This window comes from Xenopus tropicalis, chromosome 2, assembly GCF_000004195.4.
Source record: "Xenopus tropicalis strain Nigerian chromosome 2, UCB_Xtro_10.0, whole genome shotgun sequence".
Taxonomy (NCBI): domain Eukaryota; kingdom Metazoa; phylum Chordata; class Amphibia; order Anura; family Pipidae; genus Xenopus; species Xenopus tropicalis.
The window spans coordinates 71,812,731-71,830,028 of NC_030678.2; the positions used below are offsets into that span (position 1 = coordinate 71,812,731).

At 38.0% G+C, this 17,298-nt stretch overlaps 1 protein-coding gene across 2 annotated transcripts in view; it reads right to left on the minus strand.

Annotated features, from left to right (window-relative positions):
* The window catches only part of eps8l3 (EPS8-like 3), a 38,726-nt gene extending 21,992 nt beyond the window's left edge, over positions 1-16,734 (minus strand). Inside the window, exons 1-3 of one of the 2 annotated variants that reach the window (XM_012961578.3) lie at positions 16,570-16,734; positions 859-901; positions 404-477 (exon numbers count right to left, since the gene is read on the minus strand). In XM_012961578.3, coding sequence (XP_012817032.1) covers positions 404-477; positions 859-884 — 100 coding nt within the window. In that variant the 5' untranslated portion in view covers positions 885-901; positions 16,570-16,734. 2 annotated transcript variants of the gene reach the window in all.
* Positions 16,735-17,298: the final 564 nt, after the last annotated feature.

Below are 17,298 nucleotides of genomic sequence, written 5' to 3' on the forward strand. Positions count from 1 at the left end.
CCCATATGATTATTGATGAAAGAGACAGATCTTTAAGGGAAAGGTACTTTGCAAAAGGTAGTATTACCTATATGTTTCCTAGAATTTTACTTGATGATACTGTATAACAGTAAGTTATTAAACCTCCACCGAAGATTTAAATTACTGTGTTAGCTGCTTGTTATCTTTTTCTTCTGTGTATTGTATTTGTTATTGGGGTCTCCCCATGCTATGTTCATTAAGCCCATTTTTAGAGTTTTATCTCCAAACTACAGTTAAGATTTTCCATGTTAACATGATAACAAGTAGGAAAATGCCCTAAGATATATGTAGTGTAACTGACCTTAGAAGGTCTACAGAGGCAGTATTAGATCATTTGAAACATGTGTGCTATGTGCTGAATTGGAATAGATAAGGTCCTTACGGTAGATATTCTTGGCAGTTGGTCTACTTATGCTTCTGGATCTGGTCAAGCCTTCACGCTGTGCCAGTACACCACTGTAAAAGGAGAGAGCTGATAATCCATCCACTTTGTATTTTTGCTCACACTTCTCTTGATGTTTTTACACTATAACCACAAACTGCTGAAGACTGATAAAGCCACTAGATTTAATATTAAACAACACTGAAAAAAATACCATCCTTCCAATGTCTTTCTTCACTATAAAGACTATTGGCAACAATTTACTGGTTGAGCTTAGAAAACACTGGCCATGTCACAAACTGCAGATGACTACTTTAGAATAATGCACAAATTGGTTCTTTACTGCAATCAAAGTGAGATTAGGTATGTTTGGCCCTTACAAAATACCTTACTAAAAACATATATTCTATATCTGCATTAAAATCAGCTTATGCTGAAAGGTAATAAAAACTTACTCAATTCCATCCATGTAATTATCCATCTTCAATATGAAAAATGCTGAAATTTGAAAAGAGAAATATAATTAGACATACTTTACATGAGAAAGTAACCACAGGGCAGATTTACTAAAACTCTAAGGGGCAGTGTCAGCAACACGCCACTCTCAGACGCACATGACACTGGGATGGGGCAACAAGGGGTTCCACTCCTTTCACACAGGTTAGACTAACATCAGGCACCCCCAAACACGCCACCGCCCCAAATAACTATTTGCTGCCACCATTTATCATTAACAGGCAATAGAAACCTAATACACAAATATATCACACAAGCTTTCTTACTGTAGTTAGGGTTAGTTTCCACTAAGTCAACAGCACTCTAGCAGCCAAAGGGTTAAATTACAAACACACTCTCCTGCTAGTAGTCAACTAATTAATGGGCATTTACGCAGAACTTGCTCCCCTACTCAATACACACACAGCCAAGCCGTTAATATATCACTTGTAAACAAGGTACGTGAGTCTTTAGAGCCAAAGGACAGAACTTATTAAATTTTATATTTAATATTACAAGGGTAAACAGTGCATTTAAAAAGTTTTTTACAGAAAGAGACATATACATACAAACAGTAAATAAAATAAAAGGGAATAAAACACAGAGAAACCCTATGTACGTTACCAAGTTATCTTTTGTGTCCTCCTGAAAGAGTATGGAAATCCTGAGCCCACCCCCCAACAGATTGGGACCTCAAAAATGAGCTCAAGAATACCTGGGTCTGTTGCCTTTTTATTACCAGCGGGGACCCTCAATCATTACTGTATGCATGAGGAGGGAGTGTCCAGGAACTTGTCCCTTCTAGACCCCCAGTAGAGGGCTGCACTTCTCATGCCAGATTCTAGTCATATACTATTGCTACTTGCCAGTATCCAATATTATTATGAAAATATGGGCTTGCGTTAACCCATATGTGGGCGATCATAATGATACCAAACATGAGGGGTGTCTCCTGTTCCAGTCCCCCAGAAACTATCCCTCCTAACTGGTGGGTATAGGAAGTCCCTGTTTGGTATCATTGGGAAGCATGGGACCTCCTCATAACCAATATATGATTTATGAGGATGTAAACCTTAAAGCAAAGGAGATATGGATTCCTTTCCCTATCTCCATATTTCCTGTATAGCTGTTCCCTCCTGCTAATCTTTAGGTCCACAGTTGCCTTGCTGTGATCAACAGATCAAAGAAGCCAATGGCCCCAGTTCCTGCCCCAAATAGCCTGGGTCCGAATTGTCTGATAAGTTTGACCTTCCACAGTCCCTTGTTGTGTATTGAATTAATTAATGGTGTCTTGTGGACACAAAGCCAAAGTTTAACCCTTTACAATGCCAGGGCAATGCTGCTGACATGACAGGCAGATTTACTAAGCTATTTTGAGATAAAATAGTTTTTTTTCCGGAAATTTTCCCTGAAAAATAGTAACACATAATACATGATTTATTAACATTAACATAGGCAAAAAAAAATCATCACGTTTGGTCTGTCGAGTACCATTGAGTCCTATGAAGGCTTAGAATAGTAGAGGAATAGAATGTTTAGTGACAGTCTGTCCTTGACACATTTTCAAGGGGAAGTTAATCCCATAATTGCTTTCTATTTCACACAGTTTCAAGGGGAAATTAATCCCATTATTGTTTTCTATGTCACACAATTTGAAGGGGAAGTTAATCCCATAATTGTTTGCACACTTTGTTTCAAGGGGAATTAATTATCACTGTTTTTTATTTTACATATTTTTAAGGGGAAGTTAATCCAATCATTGTTTTCTATTTCCCCCAGTTTCAAGTGAAACTTAAACACATTATTGTTTTCAAAGAATGAGTGCCAATGCTCCTAAAATGGCTGCTGGAGCCATTCCTGTTTTGGAAAAATAAAGAGGATTCATAGAAACAAGTGTCCATATAAACTCAAATTTTTCGAGTTTTAACAATACTTTCAGCTCGAAAAATTCATGATTTTCGAACATAAACTCGAAAATTTTGCACAACCAATAGCATTATTGTGGCATTTAATAAATACAACAATGATTGAGTTTAATTGAAATTTATACCATGTTGAGTTTATGTGACTCTGAAGGCAAGAAAAAACTAAAACTACTAAAAAGTCTAAACTGAAAAAGGGAAAGAGTTGCATATTTTTGCACCAAAGTCTCAATCTGTCCATATTGCCTGTACTTTTAAAAAAGTAATCATGTCCCCTCACAAGAACCTTTTTTCCAAAGAAAACAGCCCCAAACTTGACATTCTTTCCTCAAAGTTAATTTTCCATCCCCTTTACCAGTTTAGTTGCACATCTCTGCACTCTCTCCAGCTCATTAATATCCTTCTTAAGGACTGGAACCCAAAACTGCACTGCATACTCATGTTTGGGCCTTACCAAGGATCTATAAAGAGGCAAAATTATGGTTTCATCTTTTAAGTTAAAGGAACTCTTCAGAGTGAATATTAAACTGTGTAAATCGATAGACTGCACAAAATAAAAAATATTTTCAATATAGTTAGTTAGGCATAAATTCAAACTATAAAATCTGGAGTGAGCCAATGTTTAACACGATACCCAGAACAGTGATTCCTCCTTTACAGCTTTCTAAACTGTTACTAGTCAGTAACCAACCATATATACCAACATCAATACTAACTGTACATATTAGTATCACAATAGCCTTGGGTACTTTGTTTGTTCAAGAACTCATTCAGGCCCCTCTTAAAGGCATTAACAGAATCTGCCATTACATCATCACTTAGAAGGGCATTGCACAACCTTACTGCCCTCACTGTGAAAAACCACCTACACTGCGTATGGGATATAACTGGTTTTGAATGTGTACGGATATGTGATCTGTGTGCTCAGTATCAAAAGCACACTAAGGGGCCAATTTATTATGCTGTGTAAAAAACACTGACAAAATTTGACACACATCGCCAGGCTTCGCTGCGTAAAAAACAGCGTAATTTTTTTGCTCATTTTTTTTCTTCCGCCGCAAATATTATTGTAGAATCTGGCGTTTGAACGGCAAATTTCGACATTTATTTTACACATCTTTTTATACCTTTGGCAAATTTCATTTTACACAGCAGTGATGTCCCATGTGCCCCCCCCCCCCCCCGTCCAAGGCTCTGACTAACTAAAAGGTTAGAGAGCTGAAAGCAGGAAGTCGTTTCTGGATATTATGTTAGACAGCCACTCATTCCAGCCTTTAAAGATTACAGTTTTGCATAACTAACTATATTAGAAAAAAAATGCCTATTTACCCAGTTTTAATTTTACCTTGAACTGTACTTTTTTTTATTTTTTTTCCCGTTTTAAACCTTTTTTTGAAGATTTCACAATATATACAGAGATACAGGTTTGTTGAAAAAAATATTTAACAGCATGGTTTTGTAAAATTAACTGGTGTTTGGTAACAAATTTTGTGTCTTGCATCTCTTAATTGATGAGGTATTTAAGAGTAGGCTGGAATCTTTCCTTTTTGGATTCCAGGCCTATTCGGTTTCTTCTTACTTTTCAGTATGTAAAGTAGAAAATATTAAGTTCAGTAACATCAGTAAGCATTGGTTATTAAATTATGCATTTGAATCACTAGAAATCTTCCCATAAGGTGGTACAAATTTCTTCTAAAAGTGTAACAAATATAAAACAGCTCATACCTTATAGAGCATAACAAACTTACAAACTTAACAAAGTGGTGCCTCCTTTTCAATCTCCTCCCAAGTTTTTCTGGTGGCATAAATAATTCCAGTTGACACAATTTATTTTTATCACACGGTCATAATCCAATTATAAAATGTTCCATTTACCACCAACCTTTGTAACCTTTTCTTCAGCCAGTTCTCTAAGTACAGTTATTATATTCCAGGGCAATATTCCTTAATCAGTTACCTTCTATGTGGTACTGTATCAAATGCTTTAGCAAAATATAAACAGATCACACCCTCTTGTCTAGGTTTCTGCTCACCTCCTCATAAAATGCAAGTAAATTTGTTTTGCCTCAAATAAGGATTAATCATATCTTAGTTGGGATCAAGTACAAGGTACTGGTTTATTATTATAGAGAAAAAGGATTATTTGATTAAAATGAAGTTTATGAGAAATGGCCATTCTGTAATTTGGAGCTTTCTGGATAATTGGTTTTGGATAACAGATACTATACCTGTACTCCTTTATTTAAGTAGGGGTGGAGTAGGTTAGCCCAACATGCTTTGTTTTGCAGTTCTGCAGATGTTGGGACCTGGGATTTTCTATATAAGGGTTATTTTCATATTTGAATCACCATATTGTGAAGCTAAATATTTACACTTTAAACACAAATCACAGTACAGGTATGAGACCTGTTTTTCAAAATGCTTGGGACCTGGGGTTTTCTGGATAAGGGATCTTTCCATAATTTGGATCTCCATACCTTAAGTCTGCTAAATAAAGATTAATTATATTTGAGTTAGAATCAAGTACAAGGTACTGTTTTATTATTACAGAGAAAAAGGAAATATTTTTTAAAAATGTAAATTATTTCCTTAAAATTGAGTCTATGGGCGTTAACTTTTCTGTAAGTCAGAAAATTTGACACCATCCTACAAAAGCTTCTGTGGAGTTTAGCTCTAAGGGGCGTAGATACACAGGGTGAGTAGTTGCCGCAACTTAAAAAACTAGTGGCGGTGGCTAATCGTGGTGATTTAACTGCCATAGATATTAATCTATGGCAGTTAAATCACCATAAGTTGCCACGACTAATTGCGCATAGTTTGCAGTGTGCCGATTAGTCACTGCAACTTTTAAGAGTTGTGGCTACTAATTGCCCAGTTTGTCTTTGCCCTTAGAATATAAATTATATGCTGGTTATCCAGTATTGGACTGCAGTGTTTGGAGCTCACCTAGGGCTGTCACCCAAGCGCCCACCACCCCAGCTGTGGAAGCACTCACTCCCATCGTAAATCCCATACCACCCTCCAACTGCATACCTCCTTTTAAATCTAACATAAACTGATCCCCCCTCCCCCTGTCCCCTGGGTAGGTAGTGGGCCTGGGGATGTGGGGCCACAAGGGCCAGGGCCCTGGCGACAACACTCTAGGTTTTATCATAGACTGTACAGAGAGATTGCATAAGCTAAAGCAATGTACTGGATGTGAATATTCCCCTGTACTATACACAATTATTTCAGGGTGTAGTGGCTCTTGTAACTGCTGATTTGTTACTAATTAAGGCTTTGCTTGTCACAATTATTAAGGGCTGCCATCTTGTTTAGCAACAAATACATTTGTCCTGCCTCTAAGGTTCTACCAGACTTGCCATGCAGAATATATTTAAATCTGCTAAGTTTCATGTAGTAAAAGGAATTGATATATGGTGTTATGGTTACATTAATTGTGTTTTAATATTGCACAGCAGTATGGACAGGTCCTGTTTTTCCATAGTTATAACATAAAGGTGGAGAACTTGAAGCTGCTCTTATAAGCTCTGATGATGACACAGCCTCCCACCTACCACATTAAACACACTGCTAGTGACTGTCATTGATATGACTATCTGCTGCTCTGATTATTGGTCTGATAGGGGTTCATCTTTTATTGTACCCTGTCTAACTGGGAAATTTGGCACAGACTTTGAATTATGGTAATTTTTGGAGAACACCCCCATACCTAGTTTTTGATGCAAACAGCATGCAGTTTTACTTAGATAACTCACCTAAAAAAAGTCCCAAAACATATTACATAGTAAGTTAGGTTGAAAAAAGCTGTATGTCCATCACGTTCAACCATAATGCCTACATATATAACCTTCCTAACTTCTAGTTGATCCAGAGGAAGGCAAAAAAACCCCATCTGAAGCCTCTCTAATTTACCACAGAGGGAAAAAATCCTTCCTGACTCCAAGATGGCAATCGGACCAGTCCCTGGATCAACTTGCACTAAGAGCTATCTCCCATAACCCTGTATTCCCTCACTTGCTAAGAAGCCATCCAGCCCCTTCTTAAAGCTTTATAATGTATCAGCCAGTATGACTAATTTGGGGAGGGAATTCCACAACTTCACAGCTCTCACTGTAAAGAAACCTTTCCGAATATTTAAATGGAACCTCCCTTCTTCTAAACGGAGTGGGTGCCCTCGTGTCCGTTGGAAGGACCTACTGGTAAATAAAACATTAGAGAGGTTATTATATGATCTCCTTATATATTTATACATAGTTATCATGTCACCTCTTAAGCACCTCTTCTCCAGTGTAAACAGACCCAACTTGGCCAGTCTTTCTTCATAACTGATATTACACTAATATAAAATAAATGTGTTGTATTCTTTGTACTTCCTTACCTTACTTTCATTCTTATTGGGGCATCATACATAAGTTGTGGTGTCCGCAGCCACACTGGAATTCGGGGGACAGGGGGAATGATGCATTGTGGGCAAACAAAAAACATGGGTATTGCATCTTGTACTATGCACTCGCATCATCAATAAGGCCCCTAATTTCCTGGAATTCATATTGATTATTGGAATTTATTGCATTCTGGGAAGCAGTTTCCTTGTCTATGGGATGAAAATAAACCTACACTCTGAAAAGAACTGTTGTAATTGTAGGAGGGTAAGGGGAAACTTCAGGCAGTGCACATAAGGTTTGGACAGCTGAGAGCTGTTCCTGTTTATAGTTAGGAATTGTTTCCTATTTCAAGGTCAAATAATTTCCCTGGCAGCTCAGTGTTTGGCATGGGGGTGTAAGAATTCTCTAGTCGATTAAAAAAGGAAAGTAATCATGTGCTGTGCCTTTTTTGTGGTCCCACACTTAATGGAGGGGGTTGTTGGTACCAAAAGAGCCTAAGGTGGAGGTAGACCGCAGTAGAAGAAGAGATTGTGAGGGCAGTTTCTGCAATACTTGCTCTAGGAGTGAAAAGCAGCATCAAAGTATTTAGTAAAACAGCCAGAGACCAGGGAAAATGTTACTTCAAAAAACAAAACACCTATAGACCCCAATTTTTTGAGGGTGTAGTGACTCTTAAATCTCTTAAAGGAGAAGGAAAGGCTAATAAAGAGTTAATCTCAAGCTGCAGGCATACCTTCAGTTGTCTCAATAGTGCCCTTAAGTCTCCCCATATTTCTCCCGTTCAGATAATCAGAAGCCTAATAGGAAAAAAACGCTGAGCTCTGTAAAGAAAGTTCCCATAAAGCCTGCACTCCATCACTCCTGCACCAAGACCAAGACCGGTGTACATGCTCAGTTTGTAAGACTATAAGGAAGCTTCCTGCTGATTGGCTCAGATCACACATTCCTAATGGGGGGCAGGGAGTTCTTAGCATTCTTGTGGGGGGGAGCAGGAGAGGGGAGAGCTGCGTGTCTCTGGCAGAGGAAAACAAACAGACAAGAAATCCTGTATCTTTTGAAAGAGAAGTCAGTGTAGCGTTTCTGTGAGTGCTTATGGCTGTATTTACATTGAGCTTTCTGATAAAGCTTACTTAGTTTTTACCTTTCTTTCTCCTTTAAATTCTAATTATTTTTCATATGAATGCAAAGAATTTTGAAGGCAAAATCAGTTTTATCATTTCACTATACAATAATCCCAGTTCAGTCAAGCAATTACTGTCATCTCAGCTTCAGTTAAATTTAAGTGGTTGCTACATATCCAAGCCAAAGTCCAACTGTAACTGCTGATGTGTTACTAATTAAGGCTTTGCTTTCACAATTATTAAGGGCTGCTATCTTGTTTGTTTAGCAACAAATAAGTTTGTTGCGTGTTGAACAAAATTTTGGACTGAAAAAGGTACTGCGATAAACAGTTTTTATGGAAAAAAGTTGCTGCAAAAAATGCTTATAGTAGGAGATTCCTGGATTAAAGGAACAGTAACACCAAAAAATGAAAGAGCTTTAAAGTAATACAAATATAATGCACTGTTGCCCTGCACTGGTAAAACTGGTGTGTTTGCTACAGTAACACTACTATAATTTAAATAATAAGCTGCTGTGTAGCCATGGGGGCAGCCATTGAAGCTGGAGAAAAGGAGAAAAGGCACAGGTTACATAGCAGATAACAGATAAGTTCTGTAGAATACAATAGTGTTTTATCTGTTATCTGCTATGTGCCTGTGCCTTTTATCCTTTAAATGGCTGCCTCCATGGCTACATAGCAGCTTATTTATATAAATTATAGTAGACTTTCTAAAGTAAACACACAACTTTTACCAGTGCAGGGCAGCAGCACATTATATTTTAGTTACTTTTATACACTTTCATTTTTTGGTGTTACTGTTCCTTTAAGGCACCATAATGAGCACTAGTACTAGCTATGGGGTATGAGAATATTATGACCGTCTGAAAATACCATGGAATGAAAGTGTCTGAAGTAACCATGTGAATTGTGCCACCTAAGAGACTGTGTAACATCCAGCAAATAGAGTTTAATTTTTTTTAAGAACCACTAACACACAAGTTTTTGGATAGATCAGTTTCTGAAAGAAAAGAGTCCCATATAACATGTGTTGTCAGTGTCGGACTGGGACCTCAGGGGCCCACCAGAAAACCTTAGACCATAGGCCCACTCTCCGAACTATTTTTCCTCCTTTCCTCGCCCAACCTATGTTTATTTACATGCTAGCATCTATTCTTCCATCTATTTCTCCTCTTTGCTCCCATTCAGAAATAGGGAATGACCATGAAATAGGCCAAATGGTCAGGAGCAGGAGGGCCCACTGACACCTGGGCCCACCGGGAGTTTTCCTGGTATCCTGGTGGGCCAGTCCGACACTGTGTGTTGTACTGGGTGCTGCAACTGACCACATCTGTATTGGGTAAGAACAAGATAGATACCATAGATTAGACTATCCATTAAATAGTGTTACATAATATAACAGTGTCAGTGGTTGTAACATCACCAAGTCACTTGATATACTGTATATATTTATTTATTTATTAAAAGCTACTATATACACAGTGCTGTACATTTCATCCTCCAGCATTTTGTTATCCAGTAATAAGTACCCATTAAACACAATGTTTAATTACATTTCCTACATTAAAAAGTGAAACATTCTTTATTTCATAACTCATATTAGTAGTAGTTATATACATGTGTTTTCATAATACATGAAAGAATTCTTCAGTATTTAAAAGCAGCTGAAGTTAATAATAAACCTGGAGATCCAGGAAATAAAACACAAGCCTTCTCTGGACTAAAGTACATTTCTTTACTAATCACTGAAGCAATAAACTTCTCAGACTAGTAAACAATTGCAGAGGTCAGTGCAGAATGACATGGTATACAAAAAGATGCTGTAACCAGAACAATGGGTTTACTGTTATAGCCAGGGAATTTTTACCATTAATATTAATTAGGCTCTAGAAAAGTCTTATGTATAGAAAATGCTCAGCGCCGGATTTGTGACGCGGGCGCCCCGAGGCCACCCCCTCCGGCCTCCCCCTGTGCGCATGCGTGAATCGCCAACCCCGCCCCCCCCCACACAGCGAGCGCATGCGCGAACACTCCCTCCGCGTCAGCTGCGCATGCGCAAACATTTCATCTCCCATACGGAGCAGTGGGGAGAGGTCCCCATTGCTCCGTATAGGAGCAAAATTAAAAAATTTAATTGCGGCGGGGCGTCATGCCGCCCCTAAACTTTTGCCGCCCTAGGCCTGGGCCTTTGTGGCCTCTCCACAAATCCGGGCCTGAAAATGCTTATGTATAATAATTATCATTTTTCATTTTGATCATTATGGCTTTCTTGGGTCAGATATACAGGAGCTATAGTAATATAATGACAGGGGCATAGTTTGTGCCAAGTAACCTTTGGAGCTTTTACTGATCTTCTGCTTCTGCATTCATAACATTTTTAATTATGGCGGATGCCACTGCATTAGTTCTCCCACCCATCTAGCACAGATGACACTGATATGAACATCATATTTGGTGTAGTATGAGCTGAGAAAGTGATTACAGTGAAGGCAGAGATTCTACTACCATCTAAATCCAGTAGCAGCAGTGTAGAAAAAGTGAAGCTGAGATTATGTGCAATGCTGTGAAAGCAGCCTATATGTGTTTTGCTATACCTAGTCAGGGGTAAGGAGGACGTTTGTGGAAACAGTAGATATAGAGGTATAAATAGTTTAGTGTTCATCTGTCATGGGCTTATTTATCAATTTGAATTTGTCTAAATCAAATAAATGCGCATATCAAATGCCCGCTTATTTATCAATCAAGAAAACTTGTTTGGATAAAAAACTTGAATACCACAAATTATTTATTAGATTATTGCTGACATTTTTGAACCAATTTGAAGATAATTTTCAGATAGCGATTGGTATTTTTGTATGCCTTCATACAAAAGATATATATAAAATATAGATTACCAAATATTTTAACATTATTACCAAATATTATTCTAGTTTTATTAGATACTAAGGGGCCGATTCACTTAAGTCCGAAAAAACAAGTGCTATTTATAGCATGCATTAAAAATATTATCACTTATTATTTTTTGCGATCGATTCACTAAAAGGACACTTGTCTGAATTAAGAAGTGATGTTCTTGTCGTTATTTATCTGGCGATTACATATTTTTAAGCGTTATTTTAAATCATGCAATATATTTATGCGTCATTTCATAGCACGTGATATTAGCGCACGCTATTAAGTTATGAAAATTACCATTTCCCTGAAAACTGGAGGATGCATCACTCTAGGAAGATCACATACTTGAAAAAATCCGACTGCAAACTCCATCTTGTCACCACAATCACCAGCTGCAATTTTGCTTAGTAACGCCTACTCCTGGGAGGGTTAAGTTTCACAGTAATTATCACCATATTTTATGCTTTTAAGGCTTCATATGTGTTTGTGAATCATGCGTTAGTATTATTTCTATTTGATAATTACCACAATAAGATGTAAATAACGCATTGCGATAATGCGATTTTTAATGCATGCAAAATTACGTTGATGAAGCGGTACTTATTTATCGCATGCTTTTTAATGCAAAAAACTATGCGATAAGCATTAACGACCTTTAGTGAATCTGCCCCTAAAGGTTATATTTTACATCTGTAGAATATCTCTAACTTCCCTATAGAAATTCTTCAGATTTCTTCCTGACTGGTGGCACTGAACTTTGAGCTTTGTGAGTCATTTACATTTATTATATGAGCTATAAAGATAAACAGAAAGCTAGATACATTTTCACTGGCTTAAAGGAAACCCAACAGCGGGATGTAATCTTTATTTATGTCAGTTAAATTAAAGCATCAAAATATGTGAATTCCCTTCTGTGACTCAACAGGTTACACACATAGGGGCAGATTTATCAAAATGTGAGTTTAGAGCTTAATACCCATGTTATATTTTTAGAAGCTTTTTTTTTTTTATCAAATTGTGAGTTCTAAATGTCACCCATTTATAATAACCATAAATTCTAGTGCAGGCACAGGTAGAAGCAAATGGCGCATATTCTTGGCAAGTGTTTTTTAGCTTGCCGAAAATATACGCCATATGCATAGTGGGGCATTAGCCTAAATTCACATAAAGGCAAATTTGTTCATGCAGAGGCATACATTTTGTCATTGTAAATGTTTTTTCCATTACAGCCTTATTACGTTCCCCCCATTAACTTAAATTAAGCAATGTGAACAGGTAACCCTTTACTAACCAAATAAATCACTTATACTACATAACCAGTATTAAACTGTATAAAGAAAAAATCTGTAATTTTTCAGCCTGAGGTACATGTAGACTTTGCCATATTTAAGGGTTTATTTATATATTTCCTTAACTAAGAAAAAAAAGAATTAGGTCCAAAAATTGCTTCTCTGTAGCACATATCAGTTATAAGTGGCATTTCATTCCTACACTAAATGCCTATACCGAACATACTTTAGCCAGGACACCAAACTGTCTAAACTGTTAAATATAAAGTAAAAACTCTATTGCTATAGCTTTAAAGTAAATAAGGTTTCCAAACATGTTTAGAGAAACAAATAAAGGACAATCACTGTAATAAAATGATTACAAAGCAGAGTAGTATTTATGCCAAAGGCAATACCACTTATTACAGTACCCTGCAAGCCTAGCCACACACAACTCCCCCACCCCCAACTATCACAATATCCCCCTCATTTGCTTACATCACTATACTGCCCAGTCTGTCAATCTGACTAGAACTGAATTCGAACCGTGCCACTGTGAATTTGTACAAAATCCCAGCTTAGTCCTTAGCTTGTTCTTTCCTTGCAGTATACAACAAATTTACTGTTCAACCAAGTTTTTAGAAGCATTTACTATATTATGCTGTCTTGTTTGTCTTAAAAAATGTTTTAATAAATCCTGAATTCTTCCTTTTTATTTTGCTAAGTGCTTTGAATCCCATGTGTTCTGGTCTACCATAATGTCACATCTGAAAAATAGCTATGCCAGAAAATAAATAAATGAATAAACAATCATGGGCGAAACTGTGATTTTGACAACTTCTAATCACCAGCTGAGAACTTAGAACACATTATAATTATTACTATTAGTATATTTATATAGTGCTGCCACATTTATACAGTGCTTTACAAAGGTTATACATCATTCATATCAGTGCCTGATGCAGTGCACCTTACAATCTATGGTCCCTATAACATGCATACATTTTTTTTACCTTTTGTGTACCACTGCTACAGGAATAAAAAATAGGGATTCTCAGAGTATTAATCATGACTGCCGTACATTGAATACTACAGCATACATATAGATACCTATTAAGATACTTATATAGGTATCTATGCCTAGATCGAGACAGGTATACCTATTGTGAAACGGGAGATATATTTCCCCTGTGTTCATCTCCTTCTCCCTTATGTGTAGCGGTCCTGAGTGGGTTAATTCCCCAAGGAAGTCTCACCTGGGGCGTAATTAGCAAGCTGGATGTTCTAGCAGCCAGAGAGAGTGAGGGGCTCAGACTGACTAAGGCTGATGCCACACCAGGCGTAGGGCTGATTTTTTCGGCAAGCGGAAAAACGCTTGCCGAAAATTCAGCCCTACGCCTGCTACTTGTGCCTGCGCCCGAATGAATGGGATACGCTCGGGTGCAGGCACATGTAGCCGATATACGCACGAAAACGCGAGAGAATGCAAAGTCTCGCGTTTTCATGCGTATATCGGCTACATGTGCCTGCACCCGAGCGTATCCCATTCATTCGGGCGCAGGCACAAGTAGCAGGCGTAGGGCTGAATTTTCGGCAAGCGTTTTTCCGCTTGCCGAAAAAATCAGCCCTACGCCTGGTGTGGCATCAGCCTTAGACTTGGGAGGGAGGGTTTGTGCCTGTGTAGGATAACCTCAGGCCTGAATTTGTGGCAAGGCCGCAAAGGCCCAGGCTTAGGGCAGCACAAATTGTGAGTTTAAGGCTAATGTCAGACCAGGCGTATGGCGTATATTTTCGAAAGCTGAAAAACGCTTGCTGAAAATATCGGCATACGCTGCCTATCTGTGCCTGCACCCAAATGAATGGAATACCCGCGGGTGCAGGCGCATGAAGCCGATATCCGCATAAAAACGCAAGAGAATCCGCTTGTGCGTATGCGTATGTGCATATGGTGTTCGTGAATACGCACACGGGGGGGGGGGGGAATTGCTGAATGGGGGTGGCTTCAGGGCACCTGGATAAGAAATCCGGTGCTGGATAACCTGGAGTGCTGCTGTTTTTTTCCCCAACAAAAAGGACTCTCTGAAGGTACTGAGAGGGAAAGCACCTTGTGTATTAGTTAGAGCCCAAGTGTGGCAAGGGTTTTGTTTTGTTTTACTGTATATACTCGAGTATAAGCCTAGTTTTTCAGCACCCAAAATGTGCTGAAAAAAGTCACCCTCGGCTTATACTCGAGTCAGGTGCCATGGGTCCCTCTAGACTAGCACCCTCTCTCCTTTGTGTGCAAATTAAGCCACCTGCAACCAGACCCTCCAGTGCCCTGGCCTAGGCTCCCACTAGCAATACTTATTTCCCCTTACATCTCCTCCAGGACTGGGTCTGCTGCCAGTTTGCCAATGTGCAATGAGCGTGGGGTAGTACTCATATTGTTTTTGTTGACCCTCTTCTCCGCTTACAGAGCTAGTTTACCATTTTTCTTTGAAATAAATATTGAATAACATATACCCCACTGATGCCTCAATTAATGTAATTTTATTGGTATTTATTTTGATTATTAAAACTTAGCAGTAGCTGCTGCATTTCCCACCCTAGGCTTATGCTTGAGTCAATATGTTTTTCCAGTTTTCTTAGGTAAAATTAGGTACCTCGGCTTATATACGGATCGGCTTATACTCAAGTATATACGGTATTTTGTTTATGCTCCTGTCTAAAAACAGAGTCTAATACTGTACGTAATAAACAGACTTTACTTACGCAAAAGAACTGTCTGTATGTCTGATCTCGCTCACACTATATAGTTATCTTAGGTTAATCAGACATGTGGCACAGTGCCTATCTGCTGCCATCCACTTGGGCATTCTATTGCCCACAGGGAAATCATGCTTTTTGCAGACAACATATCACCTGAAAATACTTAATATTCAGGTATTTTTAATTGCTTTGTTGTCACAAGGAGGGGCTTCTTGTGGAAGCCAAAGCTCCAAATGTGCCATTGGCCCTTATCCTGACAAGCAAAATTTTCCCCAAAAATGTTTCAAGATCCCAATCATGAACTAGTTTCACCTGAGGACTGAGCATATAGACTGGGTCATAAGAGTAGTACCAATGTTCCCTTAGAGAAGAATATGATGTGGTGTTCTTACTCAATTATGTTATGTATAAGCCAGGAGAAAACCAGCTAATCTGCCTGGGCTGCAGTGACCAGTTCCTCAATTACCTTGGGTTCCCTCCCTCACCTTGTACCTTCCTGTTCTTTCCAAAGAAAGTATACAACACCCATTATGGAAAACAGAATGACTTCAAGTCCCTGAATCCATTACTTTACAATGCAACAAGGTAAAGGAGGGGTTGCATCACACTTTTAGTCTATGGGGGTTGGGAAATGGTTCCTAAAGGAACAGTCATAAATCCATTCTACCCTCCCCCAATAACACTTCTACCCAGGACAAAGTTCATTATCTTTAATGTTTTATACATATATAATGCCATAAAATCCCTCTTCTGGTTGTGTACTGTGTATTAAAAAAGGCAATGTGGCGATATGCACTTATATACGCACTCCAATCTCCTGCTAGCTGACTTTCTTTTTAAAACCAGAAGTTTTTATGGCATTATTTAAGTATAAAACATTAAACATAATGAACTTGTCCAGGATAGAAGTGTTATTGGGGGAGGGTAGATTGGATTTTTTGCTTATACATTTTTAGTGTTACTGTTCCTTTAAGAGTAGTAGGCTTCCTTTCTGCCTGTGGAATGAGGTATGTCTTTGTAAAAAAGAGCATAAATATTTTGTTTTGAAAGTTCAGATAGTGTTTATGCACCTTTTCTACATAAGCCTGACTGAATGAGGTCATTTAAAAATAAATAAATAAATAATTGGTCAAAATATGCAGTATGTAATTAAGTCAAACTGTAATTTGGAAAATGCTAAATATTGTGAAGTCTGCATCAAGGAAATATGAATACTTATTTACAATATTCTTTAAAGTGTCTCAAGCTTCCTCTATAAATATAGCCTCCCCTTAAAGAGAAATATTATACTATAAAATATAGTACATGCCATAAAATAGATGTTTCTTACCTTCTTACTTGGTCTAAAAATTACGTCCTTGAATGCCAGAAGTCCATCCACTTTACCTAATGTCAGAAATGTTTAATATATAAATTAGGGCAATAATTGTAAAGCCAAGGCAGCTGTCTTTGAATTCAGGCACTGTTTGTTAGTGAGCACCAACTGGTCTGAGTATCTTCCATAAGACACTCCCTCTGTCCTTTGCCCAGGCAAATTAGCTACCCCACCCCTAACTACCACACCAGGCTAATGTACTGTGCCAATTTCATTCCTCATTCTCCTTCCCCATAGAGGCTGTGTCCCTGCTCATCTGCCGTCTGTTACTCTTGTGCATAGTTCTGTTTAATACATTGTTATTTATGTTAATACAGCTGAGATGTCATTTAATAATGCAACTGAGGAATTCTATGATGCATGACTCTGCTATTTACACTGAACAGCTATAATGATGCTGTTGTTTGAACAATACAGGGTTATAGAACTTACTGCAAATGTTTACATTTGTAGATAATAATGATGAACTACTGTGCTACACTATTCTACCATTGTATTAATTTATATAGTTACTTTCCATTTCATTAGAGACAGGTATTTTCTCCAGTTGCAGTGCATCCAAGCTCACTTCATAATACACTGATATTTTTAACAGTTCAAGCCAAAAATCATATAAAAAAACCTTCTGAAAAATGCACCATACTGTGTGAGCAAATAGAGCTAGCTAGAGCAGTAACAGAAATC